The sequence below is a fragment of the Homarus americanus genome, unplaced genomic scaffold, assembly GCF_018991925.1.
Source record: "Homarus americanus isolate GMGI-L3 unplaced genomic scaffold, GMGI_Hamer_2.0 scaffold8507, whole genome shotgun sequence".
Lineage (NCBI taxonomy): Eukaryota > Metazoa > Arthropoda > Malacostraca > Decapoda > Nephropidae > Homarus > Homarus americanus.
In genome coordinates, this window is record NW_024737586.1 from 648118 (window position 1) to 670000 (window position 21883).

Below are 21883 nucleotides of genomic sequence, written 5' to 3' on the forward strand. Positions count from 1 at the left end.
GCAGAGGTTTTTATTAACCCCGCGTCATTAATGTGAAGAAAAAATAAGTTTTTTCATTTGAGGTAAAAATACAAATTAGAATTATTGATAAGAAAAGATAAAGAGATATAACCAACACGAACGAGCCACAACAAAAACAAACAAAAGCTTCCCCTCAAAACGTAACCTTAAACGACCCTCCGAATGACAACATCAATAGAGTTTCGTTTCCTGCCCTGCAAAAACGCTATTTTTTCTTGTTTTGTTTTAGTCTCAACCAAAGCGAGTCTGATTGATTAAATTCCTGGCGAACAAGCATTCCAGGCGATCAGCTTACCGCTTTGTTTAGGCCAAAAATTATTCGTTACAAAATTCCTGTGACAGCTATTGATTGTTGACGGGCCAGAGTGTGTCATGTGAAGTACGGAGCTTCCATACAACCTGACAGAGAACTCGTCTGTCTTCAACAAGAAACGAAGATACGTAGGAACAGAGTCGTAGAACATTCTTGTGTACAGGTCAATGGCAGACTAAGAGAAGAGAACTCCGGGCGTACTGAGAATTTTCATTTATAATTTTTTTTTTGGGAAGAGGAAGGGTTCTGCTATGTTCCTTATGTACATGAATAAAGGGATAACACTTTCCAGGGTTATAAATATCTTCTTCTCTCTGTTAAAAGACATATAGCTCACATACACAGGAATTATCAGTGAAGAATAAAAAAAAATAGGATAAGATCAAAGAAATATTGTTACATACGTTCCTTTCTTGCTAAACAGATCTTTGGTATTAGATAAGAAGGTTGTCCTTAAGCTAATGGTTTTATGTTATCTATGTACACAGAACAGAGCTAAGAAGTACCACCCAAAAGTGTTCTGGACTATCAGATAACTCGTCTTGGCATCCCCCCTCCTCTCTTCCTCTTCCTCTTCCTCATTCACCACAGAAGACCCTCTCCTCCATTACTTAATTCTCCTCTTCCCACGTTCATTAATTTCTCTAAACTTCTCTTTCTTTCTACTCTTGAGCTTATTCACTTATTTTCTCTCCACTGCATAAGTTCACTTCTCTCAATGTTTTCATTCGCTGTTTTCATATTTGTGTATATTTGTGTACGTGTAAGTATAAAGAGGTTTGAGGGTCTTGATGCAATCGTTGTAACAGTCCATAGATATCTAATTCTCTATTCTGCCTTTTAGTCGTGAGGATGTGATTCTCTTTCTCTCTGGGAGACACACAGTTTTCTCCTGGGTACTTCTCTAAATAAACTTTCACCATCAAACACTGTCAAGAGTAGCACATAAACAACCGGATTAAGTCACGCCACCATCGAGTCGTGTTTCAAGTCAGACGCACACTCTTTTTTTTTTTATATCAGGGGGAAATATCTTACTCATGAAGATCACCAATTATTTCGACTGCAACGTAACGTGAGTGGGCAGAGTTTGTAGTTTTATCCAGAATTAGTCACCGTAACCATGTGTTTGTTCTCGTGTTCACTACTCACAGACATTAGTATTAAACTTACCTAAGACGTAGCACAATGAATACAAACAAACTTGGTGCTGAGTTTAGACTGAAATGATCGAGTCGTTAAGAACATACAAAGGTGATCCTTTCCTGGGGTTTTGAAAAGGCGAAATGGGAAGAATGTTTTGGGGTGGAGGACTGGTTTATTGGGGAGAAGGGAGGTTGGGGGAAGAAGGTTAAAGAGGATAAGTGACGAGAAAGAGGATGGGAAATGTAGACTAAGGACAGGAGGGAGGGTTGTGGTCTGGGTGTTGGAGGGAAGAAGATGTGGGAGAGAGCGAGGGATGGGGTCGTAGGTAGGTGGGGATAAATGTGAAGGAGCAGGGGAGGGGGGGGGGGGTTGAGGTTGCAGCACTGAGGTGGGATATACAACACACAAGCAAGTAGCTATCACCATTAGAATATTCTATATATAATGAAATTATCGCTACTGCCTGCCGAATGTCCGTCAAAGTGTCGGAGTTAACTCATACATCTCCTGGTACACAAATGCATATGTCAACAAAGATGCATAATTGCGGAGGTCCAGACAAATGCTTTATGAGGCTAACAGACGTACACAGGGACGCTCCCGTGCTATCGCTGGAAGCTTGCCGTGGTTGCTATCAAAAAAGGCTCTCGGCTTATCTGAAAAATATGCTGTTGGCGAAATCTCACTTTCCTCGGCAGCTTACGTTAGTGATAAAGCACTGTAAATATTTCATTAAATTATACAACACTTAAAAATATCCTCTATTTTTTTCAAGTTTGTTTCTCATACAGAGACGCACTGTTCTCTGTTTGTGAGATGCACAACCTGGGATTGGCTAACACCTCCTATACTGAGAACTTTTCTAAAAGACAGGTGGTGCAGCTTGATTCCTGTAGGTCGAGGCAGGGAGACAGGCACGACTAGGGCTCACAGTGTTGTAGTGTGTGTGGGCGGTGCAGTAAATTTATTTCATGAGGTCACCCAGACACTCCGTACTGAGGGTGAGTCCTGTTGGTGTCGGGTGACCTGGAGCACCAGAGTTCATGGTGTTGCAACTCTTCCAAGGAGACCACAAGCCGTGTGTGTGCCCCCAGGGAACCTCAAACTGTGCCTGCTCCTCCTTCTCGAAGACTTCAGACTGAACCAGCTCTTGGGAGATCTCAGGTATTGGTCCTTTGCTTCTAGGAGACCTCGGAGGACGCACCTGTTCCTGAGAGACCCTTTGGTCCCTCCTCCCACTCCTGAGAGCCAACAGTTGTTTTATCTGAGAGCGTTGAGGACTACAGCAGGGAGCCGATGATCAGGCCCAGGGAGCTAGAGACACTCTGGGACTTCCCCAGCTGCCTGTAAGAAAAAATACAAAATCACAATGGTTCTCTGGTATAGATGAGAAGACCTGTCCCTCGGGAGACGAAGGTGTATTGCTTAAGAATAAAGTGTCTTAGTATTTGTGTGTAAGAAATTTTAATCTTTACTAGAAGGTAGCCACAACAGGTTACCTTCCTTTATGCACCTCACATCTCTGTCTAATTACCATAGGTGTTTATGACAGTCGTGTGGTAACCCTCGTACAGTACTTAACGGGATGCATAAGCTACACGTGTATTTACGAGTAATACTCGTATGAGACATAAGCAGCATGCTGTAGTCGTCAACAGCAAGACACACCTTTCTTCAGATCTCCTCGCCTTCTCTCGTGTTCCCCAAACAAAAACAAAAAATAGAGATGAAAGGCGAACAGAACACTTTTAAGGTCTCTCTTGGGTACCTGCAAGTTCCTCGTGTTTTGTGTTCTTTCTTGTAGAATACTGCCAAGGGAAAAAAATTATCGTCGAAAGAAATTCATAGAATATTGTTGATTTATGATAGCTATCCAAGGCGTATAAAATCGATACTCAAAGAGCTTTACCGTATTTAAAAGCTTCTGGTAATTTTTTTTCTATTTTTGTCTATACCACACGAGTCCTGACATCAGTGACCTCGGACCTATACCACATAGGTCCTGGCATTAGTGACCTGGGACCTACACCACATATGTCCTGACATCAGTGACCTGGGACCTACACCACACAGGTCCTGACATCAGTGACCTCGGACCTACACCACATAGGTCCTGACATCAGTGACCTGGCATCTATACCACACAGGTCCTACCATCAGTGACCTGGGACCTACACCACATAGGTCCTGACATCAGTGACCTGGGACCTACACCACATAGGTCCTGTCAGAGGGTGTGTGTGTGGGTATGTCACGTTTAGTGTTGTGTTGGCTGTAGTGACGCGCTAAATACATTTGTTTGTTTGTGTACGTGATGATAAGGATCCGGTGTATGCATGAATCAAGCAGTGTGTGTGTGTGTGTGTGTGTGTGTGTGTGTGTGTGTGTGTGTGTGTGTGTGTGTTTCTTTTCCTCTCGACATATGTAAAGGGTGGCACTTTACATTTATTTCTCTATCGTTTAAAATAAGGTACCTGATCTTAGCTAAGTTCTGGGGATGTCTTGGGCGCGAACCAGCGACCCCCACCCCCCTCAACTCCACCCACCCACCAGTATGAGTAAAGCTCCATTGATATCAACTCATGAGTAATTCTGCGTGTTAATGTATGTACCTCAGCGATGAATCATGGTAAAACTTTAAGATCAAGATGAATAATTGTGTCCCTCGTGACATCTAAACTCCCACAAAAGGACATGACATCAGCTGGACCACTACACCACTGCCTCAATCAGACGTCAATAGTCAAATATCCGGACATTTCAAACATTTTCAATCCCAAATGATATTATCTCACGGGGTTTATGCCAGAACAGATTATATTATTTTTTTTTCACCGACTATTCAATAAAATAGGCCGGAAAATAACGTCAAATATATTTCTCCGGTAAAGTTTCTGAAATTCGGGTCAGGCGAATGAGAGCTGTTAAAGGTGTAGAAGAATAATAACACGACGGATGGCCACCAGGTTTTGATATATAAGTGATTCACGTCATCTTTTGTTTACTCAGTTGTGTTTCATAAAAAAATAAACAAACACAATAATAGATATATTTATTTTATATATACAGGACTATTAAATACGCTAAGACTCTGTGTGTGTGGAGGGGGGGGGATTTTATTGCCTTTTTTCACAGGATGATGAAAGGCGTTGATGAGTGTTTTTTTTTTATAAGAGTCATCACCGAATGACAGGTATATACAGTATATATATAGCGTGACCACCATCAGTTTTGTGTGATTAAATGTTAAACTTCTTCCCTTTCAGAATTTATTTTACATTTTTCTTATAATTTCATTATATTTGTTTATCGAAGCTCAGTTACTTATTAAACCTGAGATACCGATGGATAATGACACCATACTGTACATTGTTACGTGTTATACAGGCAAACAACGGACTATAGTAACACGGTATATTCTTATGGTGTCTTATCGATAGTCTCTACACTGTAACACATCTCATTCTCCGTCCTTCCCCCAAGAGAGGTGAGGGAGGGGGGTAGAGACAGACCCTCCTCGACCAAGACAGATGGCGGGGTTCTCATGGACGTGTCGAGGCAAGAACTAATGACTTGCTCAGGACAAGAGAAAATGAAGCTGCCTCACAGTGTCTCGATGGGACACTTAACAACCTCTTACATGTCTGTGGCACTTGCTTGACCGGCCCACAGTGGCACTCTTGTTCAACCCCCCTTCCCAGATTGGCTCTTTTTTCGTTGTTTAACTAACCCACACTAGTAATCCCTCACTCATTCCCTGTAATTAAATATTCTAGAATATAAATGGAAGATAATTGAGAAGAAATTATAAAATGATGATGTAAAACTTTATGTGAGGCAGAACAGGTGAGAACGATGTAATCAAGAAGCTGGATGAAGAGGGAATGTTCACACGGATTTAAGAAACAAAGATATACGGTAACAATTGTCAAGAGAAAATAACGGGAAGTAATTTTATTCTCAGTGGCTTACGAAATAACAATGAAATGAAGAAAAAACTGAAGTGCATTACGTACAAAATAATGGGAGGACTAAGGTGAACCAAAGAAAAATAATGGTATATGAAAGCCATGAAGGAGATCAGAGGAGGACGGGGCCCACCAGTAGGAGACACCATCACTCACCGTAGAAGTGTTCACGGCTCTCGAGGGAGAGAGCTGGGCGGTGAGTCTCCAGACTGGCCTCCTCAGTCTTGTTGTAGAAGATGCCGATGGAGGCGGTGCAGCGCAGGGACATCATGTTGTGAGGGAAGTGAGCATGAGTGGCGCGGAAGTGGAGGCCCAGGGTAGACTGTTCCAGCCCGTCCTCGTCCATGAAGGGCGAGTAGTGAACCAGGTACTTGTCCTTCACCTGGCGAGGGGGAGCGAGCGGGGTGAGTGTTGGAGGCACACACACACACACACACACACACACACACACACACACACACACACACGTTACATTGATGCAAGTGAGATTTTTTTCGTAATTGATAATAATCCTCCGGCAAGTAAATGATCAAATGCATATATATTAAACATAAATGTATATATGATTTGGAAGACGCACTTCAGCTTGAATATCAAACTTGTAAATAAAAACATACATTGGAAAATAGACATAACGTTTTCTACATAATTTCGTAACTGTTTTGATATACAGATATACAGTATACCAAATTAGGCTTTATTCATGTATATGTATATTTACACATATATACAGATAATTTTGAAAGATTTTATACATACAGCTACATGTAATATATAAATACCTCACACCACGACATATTGGATTTCTTTTGTATCCATTAAATGTATTTGTTTATTAATGTATTCAATTTAGAGTCGTACGCGTGTTTTGCCATCCACTTAGTTTATCAAGGATTCATTATTACATTTTATACTCTTCTATTGTATGATGACTCTACATAGGCATCAACATACATACATACATACATACATACATACATACATACATACATACATACATACATACATATATACATACGATGAAATACCGCAAAAACCCACAACATAAACGCCTACAGCTACACACCTGACCCACACACACACACACACACACACACACACATAAAGGAACAGTAAGATACGTATCACTGTTCCGACGAGTAGTGGAGGAAGATTTAATAGTCGTAAATCAATGGTTCTCTGTTGGATGTAGTGGAAGGTGTATTGAAGGTGATGGACAGACAGACAGACAGACAGGTAGGTGACAGGTAACCAGACAGACAGATAGGTGACAGGTAACCAGACAGACGTATAGATGACAGGTAACCAGACAGACGTATAGGTGACAGGTAACCAGACAGACGTACAGGTGACAGGTAACTAGACAGACGTATAGGTGACAGGTAACCAGACAGACGTATAGGTGACAGGTAACCAGACAGGCGTATAGGTGACAGGTAACCAGACAGACAGATAGAAAACAGACAGATATGCAAAGAAAGGACAGACAAAACATACAGACAGTCGGTACAGAATCAATGAAAGAAAGTCAATAAAGATAAGCACCAAGACACAAACACACACGTGGAGGAGAGAGAGAGAGAGAGAGAGAGGGGGGGGGGGGGTGCTTCTCAGAGTAAGATTATCTCACATGTGGAAGTGATAAGAAAAGGCATTTAACTGATTTACTTAACATTACTATAAAAAGAACACAGATAAAACTACATTCATTATTACAGGAAGAGATGTTTTATTATCGAGTAAGAGGTCAAAATTAAGTGTTTTGTGATGGTTTAGGTGGTGGGTGGAGGTCTCTCATAAACACACAAGGGGGCAGCCAGAGTCAACACAAGAAAAGTTTTGGGTTGACTCAGTCAGTACTTATGTGATGTGGTCCCTGAGGTGTGATGGTCTAAGTTTTGTTCTTACCCCGGCGGTGCTCTCCCTGTCAGATACTTTTATTTATATATATTCACACATATAATGATAGATAGATAGATAGATAGATAGATGGATGGATAGATAAGAGAAATATATTCGACTGTGTTGGTCATGACACTCGCACCACCAATAACTCATGACAATCGATGAGATACAAGATACAACAGCTGAATGTAAAACACACTGACGATACGTTGACCACGAAAGTCATAACTAAGAATAAGTTTTCTAAGAGGAGTCTGTGAGAAATGATTAGCAGAGGAAGAGGAGGAGGATGAAGAAGAAGACGTCGAAGAAGAGTGATAGTGTCGGAGGAGAAGAAGAAGGAGGAGGATCACGGCATACACACTCCTGACCGTCTCTTTCTCCTCCTTCAGGATAAAAGTAATCAAATATCCGGCAATGTCGTGTAGTGTCCCTCGCTCTGGACGGTCACACGGGTCCTCCTCACAGCTGGCAAAAACCTACACCCGTCTCAGTCTCCTGGTGGCGTGACGGCAGGATTGGAGAAGAGATGGGGTGGCGGCTGGCTGGAGGAGGGAGAGGTGTAGCGAATGGTTGTGGGAGGTAGGGGTTTGGCTCCCGGGGTAGGGGGGGTAGCTCTGGGGTTGTTGTTGTAGAGAGATGGTTGGGGGTGGGAGGGGTGGTTAGGGGTTTGTTTGTTTGGGGAAGGGGTAGTCAGGAGGTTGTTGAGGAGGGAGGTTTTGGCTCATAGGGTGGTGGGGAGAGGAAGTGGGTGAATCATGGGGTGTTGGGGAGAGGAAGGGGTGAATCATGGGATATAAAGAAAGGTGTACAGTATAGGAACGTGGATGATTTCGGGAAAAGGAAAGAGAGGGAGAAGAAGATTAAATGGTTTATAGAGAGAAAGAAAATGAGAAGAAAAACAGAGACCTGAAGAAGATGAAGACATGATAAACAGAGGTGAAAAGAAAGAGGAGGATAACATATAGGAAGGGAAAGGGCACATCAAAGAAGAAGAAGAAGGGAGTATTATTATCACGGAGAGAAAAGGAAAGATAGAATCAAAGAGGATGGATGAAAAGGAGACGAGAAAGAAAAGCGAGGATAAAAGGGTTCAGAAGAGACAGGTACAATAACATGAGGGAAGAAGGAAATAGATGGTAAGAGAGAGAATACAGATAAAGGGGGAAGTACTGAAAGGCTTGATTTACGAGACAAACTAAAAAAAAAAAAAAGTCCAGCAAAGCGATGAAGAACACAACAAGAATGGATAATGATCATGTGAGAAAATGTATTAAAGGAGGAAGAAGACTTGAGAGAAAAGGGGAATCAGGAAGAACAGAGGATATGCAGGTAAGAGAATTCGAAAGGGAAAGAAAGTCAGAATGTTTAGTGGTAAAGTCGTGGTGGTGGTGGATGATGGATTCCGGTGGAGGATGGGGGATTGTGGTGGATTGTAAAGGATGGATTGTGGTGAATTATGAAAGATGGATTGTGGTGGAGGCTGGTGGATTGTGGTGGAGGATGGTGGTTTGTGACGGATGGTGGTTTGTGACGGATGGTGGTTGACGGTGGTGTAGAGTCGTAGTTGTCGTTACATGGTTGAGACAGAGAGAGAGAGAGACTCGTACTGTACCTATATGACCCACGATATATTTTTCTCCACCATTTCTATCTAAGACAAGAACCCTTACCACTATTACTTTGCTTTATCTAAAATTGAAGCGAGTTAGTGCCGGGTCATTTAGAAGAGAACTCGTACTGAGAAGTTAGTCAGCTGTTTGGTAGCATCAAGTTCCACCCACGCGTCTTTACAATGCTCCAGAACATTACTAGACTACTGTAACTGTACATCCTAAGAAAAAAAAAAAAATATACCTTTTCTTTCCTTAACTTCAACGCTACAATATGAATAAGAGAAAAAAAAATTATATGAAACAGTAAAATAGGGGATGTATTTCGCGTGTATATATATTATTTTTGAGTATATAAACCACGCCAATAGTGTTTCTCCATGATATTTTTTTTTTTTTTTTTACGGTTGGGGGCCCTCCCGTGGGTGTTGTTATATACAAAACTAGGGAGCAGTATGAAGCGGTGTTTGAGTGAGGCTGGCCAACACGCTCCAGCTACAGCCGACGATGCCAATAAATCTCTGGTATTTGTGGCTTACGTTTCAAAAGCATAAAAAAAATATATTCATAACATTCTCTCATTTCCTCCATTGCTTCTTCTTCTTCTTCTTCTTCTTCTTCTTCTTCTTCTTCTTCTTCTTCTTCTTCTTCGCATTTTCATTAATTTTTTCTGTTTTGTTTGTCTCTATATGTGTGTTTGTTTTTATTTGTTTGCTTGTTTCTCTGTATGTATCTCTTTGTCTGTCTGTGCCAATTTCTATTTTCTGTCTCGTATAAGTTGATTGTTGAACTCTCTCTCTCTCTCTCAAGACTGGCCCTGTCTCTCAATTTTTGATAACCCTTCCATCCAGTTTATTTTATTAATGTCAATCTCACTCGTGTCCTGGTCAGTATCTCTCTCTCTCTCTTTCTCTCTCTTACATATAATCACTCTCATCTCCTCTTCCCTCCTTCCTTCCTTCCTTCCACCCACTTACTTTCTTCTCCCCCTCCTTCCTCCTTCCATCATCCTTCTTCCCTTCCATCATCCTTCCTCCCATCTCTTATCTCGCCTAATCACTCCTGCACCTTTCCCTCTTAGTTTCTTTGTCTCTTGTTCGTTTCCAGTTCTATTTTCGTTCTCTTTCTCGTGTCGTTTCTTGTGCCGCCACTTTAGCTGCCTTGATTTTCTTCATGTAATCTCGTCCACTCTCTCTCTCTCTCTCTCTCTCTCTCTCTCTCTCTCAACCCCACACACACACACTTCACTATCACCTCACCTCTCCCTCACTCACCACCACCAGACCAGCTCCTCTTACCTGTAACACTATGAGAGGGATGGTATAGCGGTGTGGACCAGAGGATAATTTACATAGGCTCTGCAATCCAGGTAGAAGGGTTCAAAGTGTGGCCAGAGCCGGAGGTGTATTGGAAATTGACTAACGTATGGAGATTCTCTGAGTGTAGTAGCTGTGTTGGGTGGTGGAGGTATTGACTGCTGATATATAGATATATACTCGTATGTCAGTGATGTTGTACAGCCTCTAGTTCTTAAATAATAGTAATAATAATAATAATAGTTGTAATGATTTTAAGTGTGTGTGTGTGTGTGTGTGTGTGTGTGTGTGTGACTCATTAGTTAATCAACCAAGACCCTTCGCCCTGACAGGTAAGGCTGCCGTGCCGGGACGCAGGAAGAGTACAGCCCTGCCTCTTGGAATTTCATGTCGCGTGTCTCTGATTTTTTAACCCAAGTTAATCACCTAATTGACTGATTGAGCAAGGTTTGTGTGTGTGTGCGTGTGTAATCGTGGTTTCTATGTGTGTGTACGTATGTATGTATGTATGTATGTATGTGGTTTCTTTACGTATTTATGGTTATTTTAAGGAATTTTTTTGTCATTGTTGCACTTGTGGATAAGTCTTATTACATCTCAGGCTAGTCTCTCTCTCACACCTATCCCTTCCCCCACATCTCTCGTCATATAAGTGAGGGAGGTGTATTTACTCAGATATGTACACACCCATAAACACGTGTAGACACATTTACTCAGGCATTCAACATACATTTTCCACGTGAACTCCCCCCCTGCCCTCCTCCTCCCTCTAAACCAGGAGAAAAATATACGTTTATTTATATTACGGCTTTCCAGTGACGTATTTTTATCGTTCTCTGTATAAGATTATAATTATCATCCTTGTGAGTTTTTGTTTAAATTACATCAATATAAAAGTATTCAATTTTGTAAAGTATTTTTATTCCCCTTTGTATACTAAAAGCCCCATCACCTTATGTTACAAGTTCCTGAGCTAAAGGGAATGTGGTGTGGTTCTTATCTGTCCAAGTGTCTGTTTATTTAACTGTCTATCAAGTTAGATGTTACTTATTTTGGTGTAATGATAAACTCACCGTATAAAGATAATTATAAATGGAATACGAATACACACACACACACACACACACACACACACACACACACACACACACACAAGAAATCAACATCCTGGAAGTTTGTTTAGGTTCTTTATATCACTCAGGGCAAGAGCATGAGCTGAACACATGAGTGGTACAATGTCAGGGGTAGATGGGTGGAGTTAAATACAGCCGTTCGTGAAGCTCTAAGAAGAAACAGATCTAGAGATGAGACTTAGCTATGACTGGAGAGAGAGAGAGAGAGAGAGAGAGAGAGAGTGTGTGTGTGTGTGTGTGTGTGTGTGTGTGTGTGTGTAGGGGTCGGTCAGATACGGGCGTAGGACACTTGGCTATTGGGTACTAGTATAAGAATTTCCAGTTGTCGGGTACGGGACTAAGACCTCGAGGGGTAGTCGGATACAAGTGGGGGACGGCAGACAGAGGGGGAGGTGGGAAGGTGGTGCTTCTTATCATCACCTCTTGTCGTTGTTATCGCCACCTCCGCCTTGTCTTCCTCACCTGTCCTGACCTAGCGCCCCCCTGAGCATCTCTCTCTCTCTTATATCACTTACCACCTCTCCGTTGATGTACCAGGTGAGGGCGGCTGCTGGCTTGGAAGGGGCCGAGGTACAGTTGATGCGAACTACGTCCCCTGGGTGATACCTCTCTTGTGCCCCCCTCACAACGGGCTTCTCCTGAGGAATATCTGCCGAGGTACAAAGTGATATTATGAGATAGTTTAATTAGTAATGATCACCTGTAGATTAAATACCTCTCCCAAGCTTATTTTACCTGGTTACCAAAAATCCTCAAGGTAACATAACTTCATCTAACTTAATTTAACGTAAACTAACCTAACCTAACCTAAAACCTTGGGAAAGATGACATTGGGATAAGTCCTCAAAGGATTCATTCTCAACACATGCAAGAGCTACATATGATATGCATTAGATGTAACAGATAAGAAGAGGAATTGCAATTTCAAACATGAAAGAAAATGGAGAATATTTATGGCCGAAATTTCAAAGGGAAACTATTTAAAAAAATTCTAAGTAAAGTAGGGCGTACTACTTCTATTAAAAAAAGTACTCTAAAAAAGTATATACAACTTATTTCAATGGCGTACTATAGAAAGTTTGTAAAAAAAAGTATTTATTAAAGGAGGTACTACTTCAGTTTATTTTTTTTCTCCAGGGTGCACTAATGAATGTGTAGTAGATCCTATGGTTACTCATGTTGACACGCTTCTAATATTATCGAGATGAAATAAACAAATTCGTCAATAAATCAATAGTAATATAGTGAGACAATTAAGAAGAGGAGGGAATAGGAAGAAGAGAAAGGAAGAAAAGGAGAAGCAAAATTCGGAGTAAAAAAGGAGGAGATTGAGAGATTTTGGGAAAGACTTAAAAAGAGAGGGAAAGAATAAGCAAAGAGGAGGTTAGGAGTAAAAAGAGTAAGATGGGAGTATAAAGAGTAAGCTAGGAGTAAGGTAAGAGGAGTGATGATTGAGATAGTTCTTACCCACGACCGTAAGGATGGCGTGTTCCACCAGGGTATTAAAGGCTGGTGCTTCGGCCAACACCTCACACTTGTACCTGCCGGAGGTCGCTAGCGTCGCCGTCTTCAACACCACCACTTGCCCTGTGCTGGCTTCCATCTGAAACCAAAACAACAGAGAGATGAGGGCGTGATACTTGTTACAGGGACAATCAGCCACACACACACAACCTGTAACGAAACTCGATGTAAACAGAATAACGAATGGAAGAGTATGGGTCGTGTCCGTAGATTTAATTCACTCGTAATACTCTTAGCTGGGTAGGGAGAAAGGTAAGTAGGAAGGTAGGTAGGGAGGAAGGTAGGTAGGGAGGAAGGGAGGAAGGGTGGTAGGTAGGGAGGAAGGGAGGTAGGGAGGAAGGGTGGTAGATAGGGAGAAAGGTGTTGTAATCATAGTGTGATACAAGAACAAATCTTTCGTTTCATTTTAATTTTTTTAAAGTTATTTTTTCAGTTTTTTATTTTTGTTTTGTTTTTCTTATTTATTCATGTATAGACATCAACACACACACAACGACAAACACACAGACGCAGAAACACAAGCACACACTCACAGCTTAACAGAATAACAAAGTGAAGACCACAAAGCCACAAGGAAGAACCAAGAAAATAATAACGATAATGTGTGTGTGTGTGTTTGTGTGTGTGTGTGTGTGTGTGTGTGTGTGTGTGTGTGTGTGTGTGTGTTAATGTTCCTCACCTGCCGCCAACACAGGTTCAGGATAATACACTTTTAACAGTCGTATATATTGAAGTTAATTTACATCTGAGTTGATACAATAAAGAGGCTATACAACATATTGCAGTGTTCACCTCGTCTCATATTAAGATAGAGAAATATAATCTAATTTGTATCTTAAATAATAAAAAAAAATATATTATAATTAGTATTTCAGATGATACAATGAAAAGGAAATTGATATCGCCAGAGCATGTTAGTTAATACATGTTTAAAAAATGATGGTAACATGATTTACTCTTAGAAACAAAATATCATGTTAATATTGTCTCTTTTCTGAAAAATTATTTTGGATTTTAGTGTTGATTCGTATGGGGGAAAAAAATATAGGGATATTTTTGTAAGTACTTCATAGGAAAATAATTTCTTAATCAATATGTATATCAGAAATATGTATGTAGATGACGTGACTCAGGAATGTATATGTATGTAAGGACATCACAGCACACGATAGTCTCTCTCTCTCTCTCTCTCTCTCTCTCTCTCTCAACCCGATGATCATATTCTTGTCAGGTTTCCAATTAAAAAAAATTTAATTAGGTAAGAGTAAATGTTTGGGAGAATAGAAACACTCTTCCTTCCTCCTTCTTCCTGCTAGCGTACATCTTCCTCTATACTCAAACACCGTCTCCTCCTCCTCCTCCTCCTCCAGCTATGTGCTTGAGAAATGAATTATCTGCCCAAGTTGACTCAGTACAATGAACCTTTTCCATCTTCGCTGTTTTATAATATATATATATATATATATATATATATATATATATATATATATATATATATATATATATATATATATATATATATATATATATATATGTGTGTGTGTGTGTGTGTGTGTGTGTGTGTGTGTGTGAATATTCCTCCGTTTCCGTCGTTTTTTTTTCTGAAAGTTTTCTCTGTCTTTAAACATTTTTAATTTCCTATTTTTTTTTCTTTCCCGTTTTCTTCGTTCCCATCTTTAATAACACTACTTTCCTCTTCCTTTACCTCCTCGCTTCATCCTTTCTCTTCCTTCTCTCCCCCATCTCCTTGGTTCTCCTCTACCTCCACTCCCTTTTCCTCCTCCTCCTCTTCCTCCCCCTCTCATCTTCCTCCTCCTCCCCTTCCTCCTTAATACACCTGTCCTCCTTTCCTGCTATATCGCATACCTTAATTAATTACCTTGAACGAATCTCACCTGCACCATCAAAAAATTACTAACTTAACTACGGAAATTACCCTCGTTACAACTCTTATTAACAACACTATCACAACTAAAATCATTACAATCACCACCATCGCCGCTCACAACACAACCTTCCACTGTCATCGCCATCACCATTGTCGTAATCTTCGTCAACACCAATCGCCATTTGTACAATCACATGAACACCATCGTGAACACTCTTTCACCACACATCACCACCATTACCACTTCTGACACCGTCACTGTACCAACACAGACAACTTCGCCTTATTAATTGTCACAAAGACACACAACCTACTGCTCGGCAACACCAAGAACATACTGAGGCGCGTCAAGAAGCTCATTTCCGTGTTGAAAGGAACAAGAGAAAGCATTCTCTATGTTTTAGCTAAAGAGACTATACAGAAAATATATCATTTACACCTGAAAGCTTCTTCCTCGAACTCCTCTTCTGGACGCCGCACCCTACTCCCGCCCAGAGCCGCCCTTCTCCCGCCCAGAGCCGCCCTTCTCCCGCCCAGAGCCGCCCTTCTCCCGCCCTGAGCCGCCCTTCTCCTTCCATAAAAGCCTTTCTCCTTTTCTCTTAGAGAGCACTATTTCTTTTGTTTCGTCATAAGGAACTCTTCCTCTCCCTTCCCTTCCACACATCACAATATCCCCCCAACCCCCCATCCCCCCAACCCGTTCTTCGAGACAACCTCCTCCTTCATTCCCCTCACAGTAGACCACAGTCTTGTCCGGGTCCTGACTGTGTAGTGGCGGAGGAGGTGGTAATAACCGTGGGTGGTTCTCCCAAGTGCGGCGCCTTGATGCCTAATGAGCCCCACCTGTTGCTAGTGGCTCATCAGCAGGCAGCACCCACCTCCCGGGGGCCGTCGACACGCAGGGGTGGGAACGGGGGTCGTTCTCTACCAAGGGACGACCTGGTAGGGAGTATTCCTTCAGGTTTTATATTATCTTTCCTGTGTCAGGTTTTTAAAAAAAATTCAGTTTTTTCCACTGGCCATGGTGTCTGTGCTTCGCAAGTATTGAAATATGAGTTAATTTTTAATTCATCACGATGAAGCGAGGCATATGAGCATCGCTCATGAATCTGTAATTCATAACTTTTTAACGTCTTTCTTGTATTATTATTTCAGAGTACCTAAATGATATGCTTTGGCACCCTGGCCGACAGAAGATGAATTATGCAATAGTGTTTTATGAACGCTCAGTGAGAATGAACACGTTTGATTATTTTGGCTTCATTTTTGTTCAGTGATACATCTTTGTTTCACAAGTGATATAACTGGTTAATACACAGAAGTTTAACATACAGCCCTCGAACATTAGGATTTACCATTAATAATTTCCGGCGGCGCGGCTTCCTCTGCCGAGACTGTCGACAAAGAAGCGGGGAGCGCCGGCCGCCTGAGGGCCGGGGCAGCTCTGTGGTTCACCATCTGCCTCAGAGACCAGGCAACAGGTCCGCCTTGCTTACATTACCTTTGTACATGCAGCGAAACAGACATTTCCAATTACAAGTACAAATTGTGGAAGGATGAGGAGTGCTTTGTAGTCGCCTAAGTAATAGTAATACCCGTGTGATCCCCTCTATGAGCGAAGGTTCATGAATATATATGACGATACAGTGGTTAGGGCCAGCTCCCTGCAGAGCTCCGCGTGAAGACGAGGCGGGACTGGTTGTATATCAGCCAGGTATATCCACCAAATATTATTGTTGTGGTCCCTTATGGAAACATCGTTTACTGGCAATATTTTCACTTTTTTTTTTAATTAACTTGAGAGTCAGAGAGCTGAGGTTATGGACCAAAACAACGGAGAGTAGTAGCTGAGGATCTCGGGAACTGGGAGACTCGTGAAACAAGTATGTTGAAATTTTCCCTTGTTGGCGTCTGTGTTTTAACTTGACTTATTCTTACTCAGGGAAGTGACGGCTGAGTTGGATACAGCTCTCGACTCCCGCACCTTATCCAGAGGCGTTTGTCCATGACTGTATCTATATAACATGATGGTCTGTGTCTGCTGTAATCAGCACAAAATACTCAGACTTGGAAGACATATTAGGAGAGCAACACACAGAATATTATTATTATTATTATTATTATTATTATTATTATTATTATTATTATTATTATTATTATTATTATTATTATTATTATTATTAGTCGTGTGTAACGGTGTCCTTAATACGATCCCAGTCACACGTGTGGATGTCAAGTGCAGAGTCCAGCCTAAACTCCGTCGAGGGTAATTACTCACGCCCGATCCTAAATAATTGACCCAGTGACCATTTGCCCCAGGAAACACAACCCACCAAGGGCAGTAGGACAAACAACTTACTAAACTTATCCTTTATTGTCTGTGTGTGTTTGTAGGCTTCAGACTCCCAGGTCCTGTAGCCCGTAACTAAAGTCTGTTAATACACCACACCTGAGTTATAGGTCTGACAGTCCCGTGGTTATGGTCAGACACTCATGGTCGGAAATTTATGTTGATTCAATGTTTTATTTTTATATTTGTAATTTTCGTCGTATTTTTCTATATTGGGAAGAGAATAGTTATTTGTGAACTTAGAAAACATATGTATTAGTGATAAGTAACAAGTATACTGTATATATGAGTACATGGGCCCAAAAGTGCAAAGATGAAAAACACCAACGTTCTTGTGTTTGTTTCATAATATTCTGACTTCATTTGATCCCCCACAGTAATATTTCATTACCAACATATATGGCAACTTGAAGTCACCGCTGACGAGTTATTTGGACGTTTGTAACAACTTCCAAAGCTCATAACACTGCACAACTTTCCAAACGCAGCTACGAATTCGGAATCCTATCTAACACAACCAATTCCTGTCTGACAGTGTTTCAGCGATATGCGGAGTTCTGAGTGATTGTACTCTACAAGTACTACTTCGAAACTGTTCCCTGCAGAGCCTTATACTTCCAGAAACACTCAGCATTTTGCAACAGTCTTACATCAAATTGATCAAACATGGGCATGAATATCCCTCGCCTCCAGCTCTGCAGAAATCTGAATTCAATCTGGTGTGGCGAGCAAAGTTGGACAAAGTAAACAGCTGAGGCTTTTAATCCTCCAACTTGTGGGAGACTGTGTCGCTCCTCCAGACAGAATGCAGAAGTAGGCAAGTCGGGCAGGGTGGCGGCGGGCTCCCCCTCGCTAACAGTGGTACACACAGCCAGACATTCTTGGTAAAGATAAAAACTTGCAGATTTAAACATCACTTCACTACCGTCGATGAAGCTTCAACTAAATATAAAAATTAATGAAAGAAGAAGTAGGGAATCTGGGTTCACGCTAATAAACATCTCAATGTCAATTTATTTCCCTAATTGGTTGTGCGCGACAGCATCTAACTGACAGACTTAAACAACTACATAAAGTTTACTTGTTAAATATAGCTGACGTATGATGCAATACGGATTAGAGAATGTTAGTATTTTTTTTATGTATGTACAGGTGTAGTGCAGGTAACATGAACAGGTAATACAGCTCTCACACACACACACACCACACACACACACACACACACACACACACACACACACACACACACACACACACACACACACACACACATTACATAATGATAAAATGTACTCGTCCATTCTGTAAGCTTTATGGCCACTCATTCCTCCTAAATTAGAAATTACGTAAATAAGTAATGTCATGAAATATGAGAGCCAGTACCGGCGACAGCAGCACCGCGCACCGCACCCGCCACCACCACTACCACTACTACTCACATTACCACCACCACCATCACTTTTATCATCACCATTGTTAACATCATCACCACCACCGCTGTCGTCATCACCTTCAATACTACCATCACCACCAACAACCACCCAACACCAGTTACCGACACCATCACTAACCAACACCACCAACCATCACCACCACTAACCAACACCACCAACCATCACCACCACCACCACTGTGCTTGGAAAATTCAATGTTCATTCACCTCTTGAACTACTTTCCCTTGAAGCCGAAGCCTGTGCCGGGATGACGACACGAACACATTAACTTGTAAACAAACCTCGCAAGAGTTAGTTACGATTTCTTCACACAATTAATTTTGTCTTTTCAGTTTCAGATTAACTTTACATTAAGGAAAATTTAATCTATGACGATTTCATATGTTTTTAATTTATTCCTGATATAATTCTAATAGTCGTGTTGTTATCCGGTATTAGTAGGGATATACAGTAATCGTGACGTCATCCAGTGTTGTTATCTGGTTTTAGTAAGGTTAAACAGTAATCGTGACGTCACCCAGTGTTGTTATCCGGTATTAGTAGAGTATACAGTAATCGTGACGTCATAGAGTATTAGTGACGCAGATGGTAATTATTATCATTTGATATGCATAAAAAATTTAGAAAATATAAGAATTTTTTGTAACAATATTTTTAATAGTCCTCTAATTAACTTTTTACATTATTGAGACGATGAAGGAACTCGATATTAAAATTAATAATGTTTTTTTTTCTTATTTTTACTGTAAAATAATAATGATGTATATTATGTTGTTTCATCACTATCGATCAATTAATTGTTGTTTTTGTGTTTCGGATCCTTCAAGGTTAGGTTAGGTTTGGTTTGGTTTGGTTTGGTTTGGTTAGGTTAGGTTAGGTTTGGTTTGGTTAGGTTTGGTTTGGTTTGGTTTGGTTAGGTTTGGTTTGGTTTGGTTGAGTTTGGTTTGGTTTGGTTTGGTTTGGTTTGGTTTGGTTTGGTTTGGTTTGGTTTGGTTTGGTTTGGTTTGGTTTGGTTTTGGTTAGGTTTGGTTTGGTTTGGTTTTGGTTAGGTTAGGTTGGGTTTGGTTTGGTTTGGTTTGGTTGGGTTTGGTTTGGTTTGGTTTGGTTTGGTTGGTTTGGTTTCGGTTTGGTTTGGTTAGGTTTGGTTAGGTTAGGTTTAGTTTGGTTTGGTTTGGTTTTGGTTTGGTTTGGTTTGGTTTGGTTTGGTTTGGTTTGGTTTGGTTAGGTTTGGTTTGGTTTGGTTTGGTTGGGATTAGGTTAGGTTTGGTTTGGTTTGGTTTGGTTTGGTTAGGTTAGGTTAGGTTTGGTTTGGTTCGGTTAGGTTTGGTTTGGTTTGGTTAGATTAGGTTAAGTTAGGTTAAAAGACACATAAACTCTTCATAAATACTGGATAAATTCATTATCGTGTTTCAGCAGGTAGCATTATCTAATATTAAATCTCTGTCTAATTGAATTTTAAATAAGGGTTGAATGAGAAGGTGAATCTCGCTTATAAATATAGAGAGGTGAACGTAAAAAGTGAAGTTCATGACTTTTTTTTTCTTTACTTCAATAGGTTAAGTCATTGAGTATGATAATTCAATGGATTTTTTATACAAATAGACAATCTACTAAAAGGTCTTTGAACACGTAGAGTAAGTCAGTTCTTTATATTAGACAAGAGTTAATAAAGATTTAGATGAACAAAAAAATAATAGCGTGTGACGTGTGTGTGTGTGTGACGAAACATCAAACCCGCATTGAAAATTACACCTGAATGATCGAACCTTCAATACTCGCTAACTCACTCGTCAGCTGCGTGTACGGGAGGGAGCAGCGACTGATAACGTATACCTCATCTGCAGTGCGAAATGAATTGGGATCCAGAACTAAAATAAATCCGTTCAGAAAAAGTTACAATAGAAAGTTAATATTTGTTTATTTTTACAAAGACATAGAGAGAGAGAGAGGGGGAGAGAGAGAGATAGAGAGAGAGAGAGAGAGAGAGAGAGAGGGGGGTAAGCATTACTTCCAGCTCCCTTTCAGTAGGCGTCGGACAGTTAACTTAAAGACCCAGTAGGTGAGACTGAAACAAAAACATCTGTTGCTGAAATGTAAGTATGTGTCTGTCTTTCACGGTGAGGTTCATTAACATACTTGATTCTCACGACATTGTCAACTTTTCCAAGTCTTTTTTTTTGGGGGGGGGGCATTAATGTTGGGGTTTAATTTAGGTTAATCTTGGGGTGGGTTTATAAAGATGTGTTTTTGATTGACTATATTTGTATGGTTTTAACTTGGTTATTTTTAAGGTTTGTGCAATGTTCTATACTATTTTACTGATGTTTTTAAATAGATATACTATTTTTTTATACTATAGCGTTTCTATATAAATTGATTTATATGAACGGTCGTAATAAGATTTATATATGTACAGTACTCGTGAACTGGGTGCCGCCCGGGACTTACTGTGTGTAGCTCGTTCCAGTGTTGATGTTTCCTATAGAGACGGAGGCAGGACTCTGGTGGGTTAGTTGGGTGTGTTTCCGCATCATCAGATAAATCTATTGTATTAGCGTAAAATTGTTCCTTAATTGTTGAAGGCAGCACCATGGTGGGCGCCGTCCTTGACACTGACCACCAGCCTGTTGCTTCACAGTTTTAAAGCATCAATCATTCAGTGAAGTTGTCATGTACAAACGACCGCGCCAGAGAGACGTGAGGTTCTTGTGCAAGCCGTAAAAATTACCTTTATATCCCTGACCTCGCCAGACCAGTATTCGTTTGTTGGGATGTCATGAAGATTTACAGTTTGTGTCTCACTTGTCGCTACTGAGAAAAACTTTAGCATATTACTTAATTTTGTTATTTTAGAAACACCATTATAAACACTATACTAGTATATGTACATAAACATTACTAGTAAAGGTACAGCTTAAGAAACAAATATCTTCCAGTTTTATCTGATGAATATTGAAACATGACACATTATACTGAAAGCGGAACCGTGGTCAGTTGATACACCTGACAGGGATACAAACTTCTAGTCGTACGAATGATGGAATGATGCTTCGATTACTGAACTTACTATTGTATTGTGGAATACGAGTACTTTATATATATATGAATGTGTGTGTGTGTGTGTGTGTGTGTGTGTGTGTGTGTGTGTGTGTGTGTGTGTGTGTGTGTGTGTGTGTGTGTGTTATATAATGAATGATCATCTGAGGAATTAAGTAATTATATTAATCAATAGTATAACTAGCTACTCAGTGT

At 40.6% G+C, this 21883-nt stretch overlaps 1 protein-coding gene across 1 annotated transcript in view; it reads right to left on the reverse strand.

Moving 5' to 3' along the window:
* Window positions 1-5565: 5565 nt before the first annotated feature.
* LOC121873480 (cell adhesion molecule 3-like) overlaps window positions 5566-21883 on the reverse strand; it is a 45636-nt gene continuing 29318 nt past the window's right edge. The window contains exons 2-4 of the mRNA XM_042377071.1: window positions 12883-13018; window positions 11931-12064; window positions 5566-5830 (exon numbers count right to left, since the gene is read on the reverse strand). Of these exons, the coding sequence (XP_042233005.1) occupies window positions 5597-5830; window positions 11931-12064; window positions 12883-13018 (504 nt within the window). The 3' untranslated portion in view covers window positions 5566-5596. The remainder of the gene's footprint in view (window positions 5831-11930; window positions 12065-12882; window positions 13019-21883) is intronic.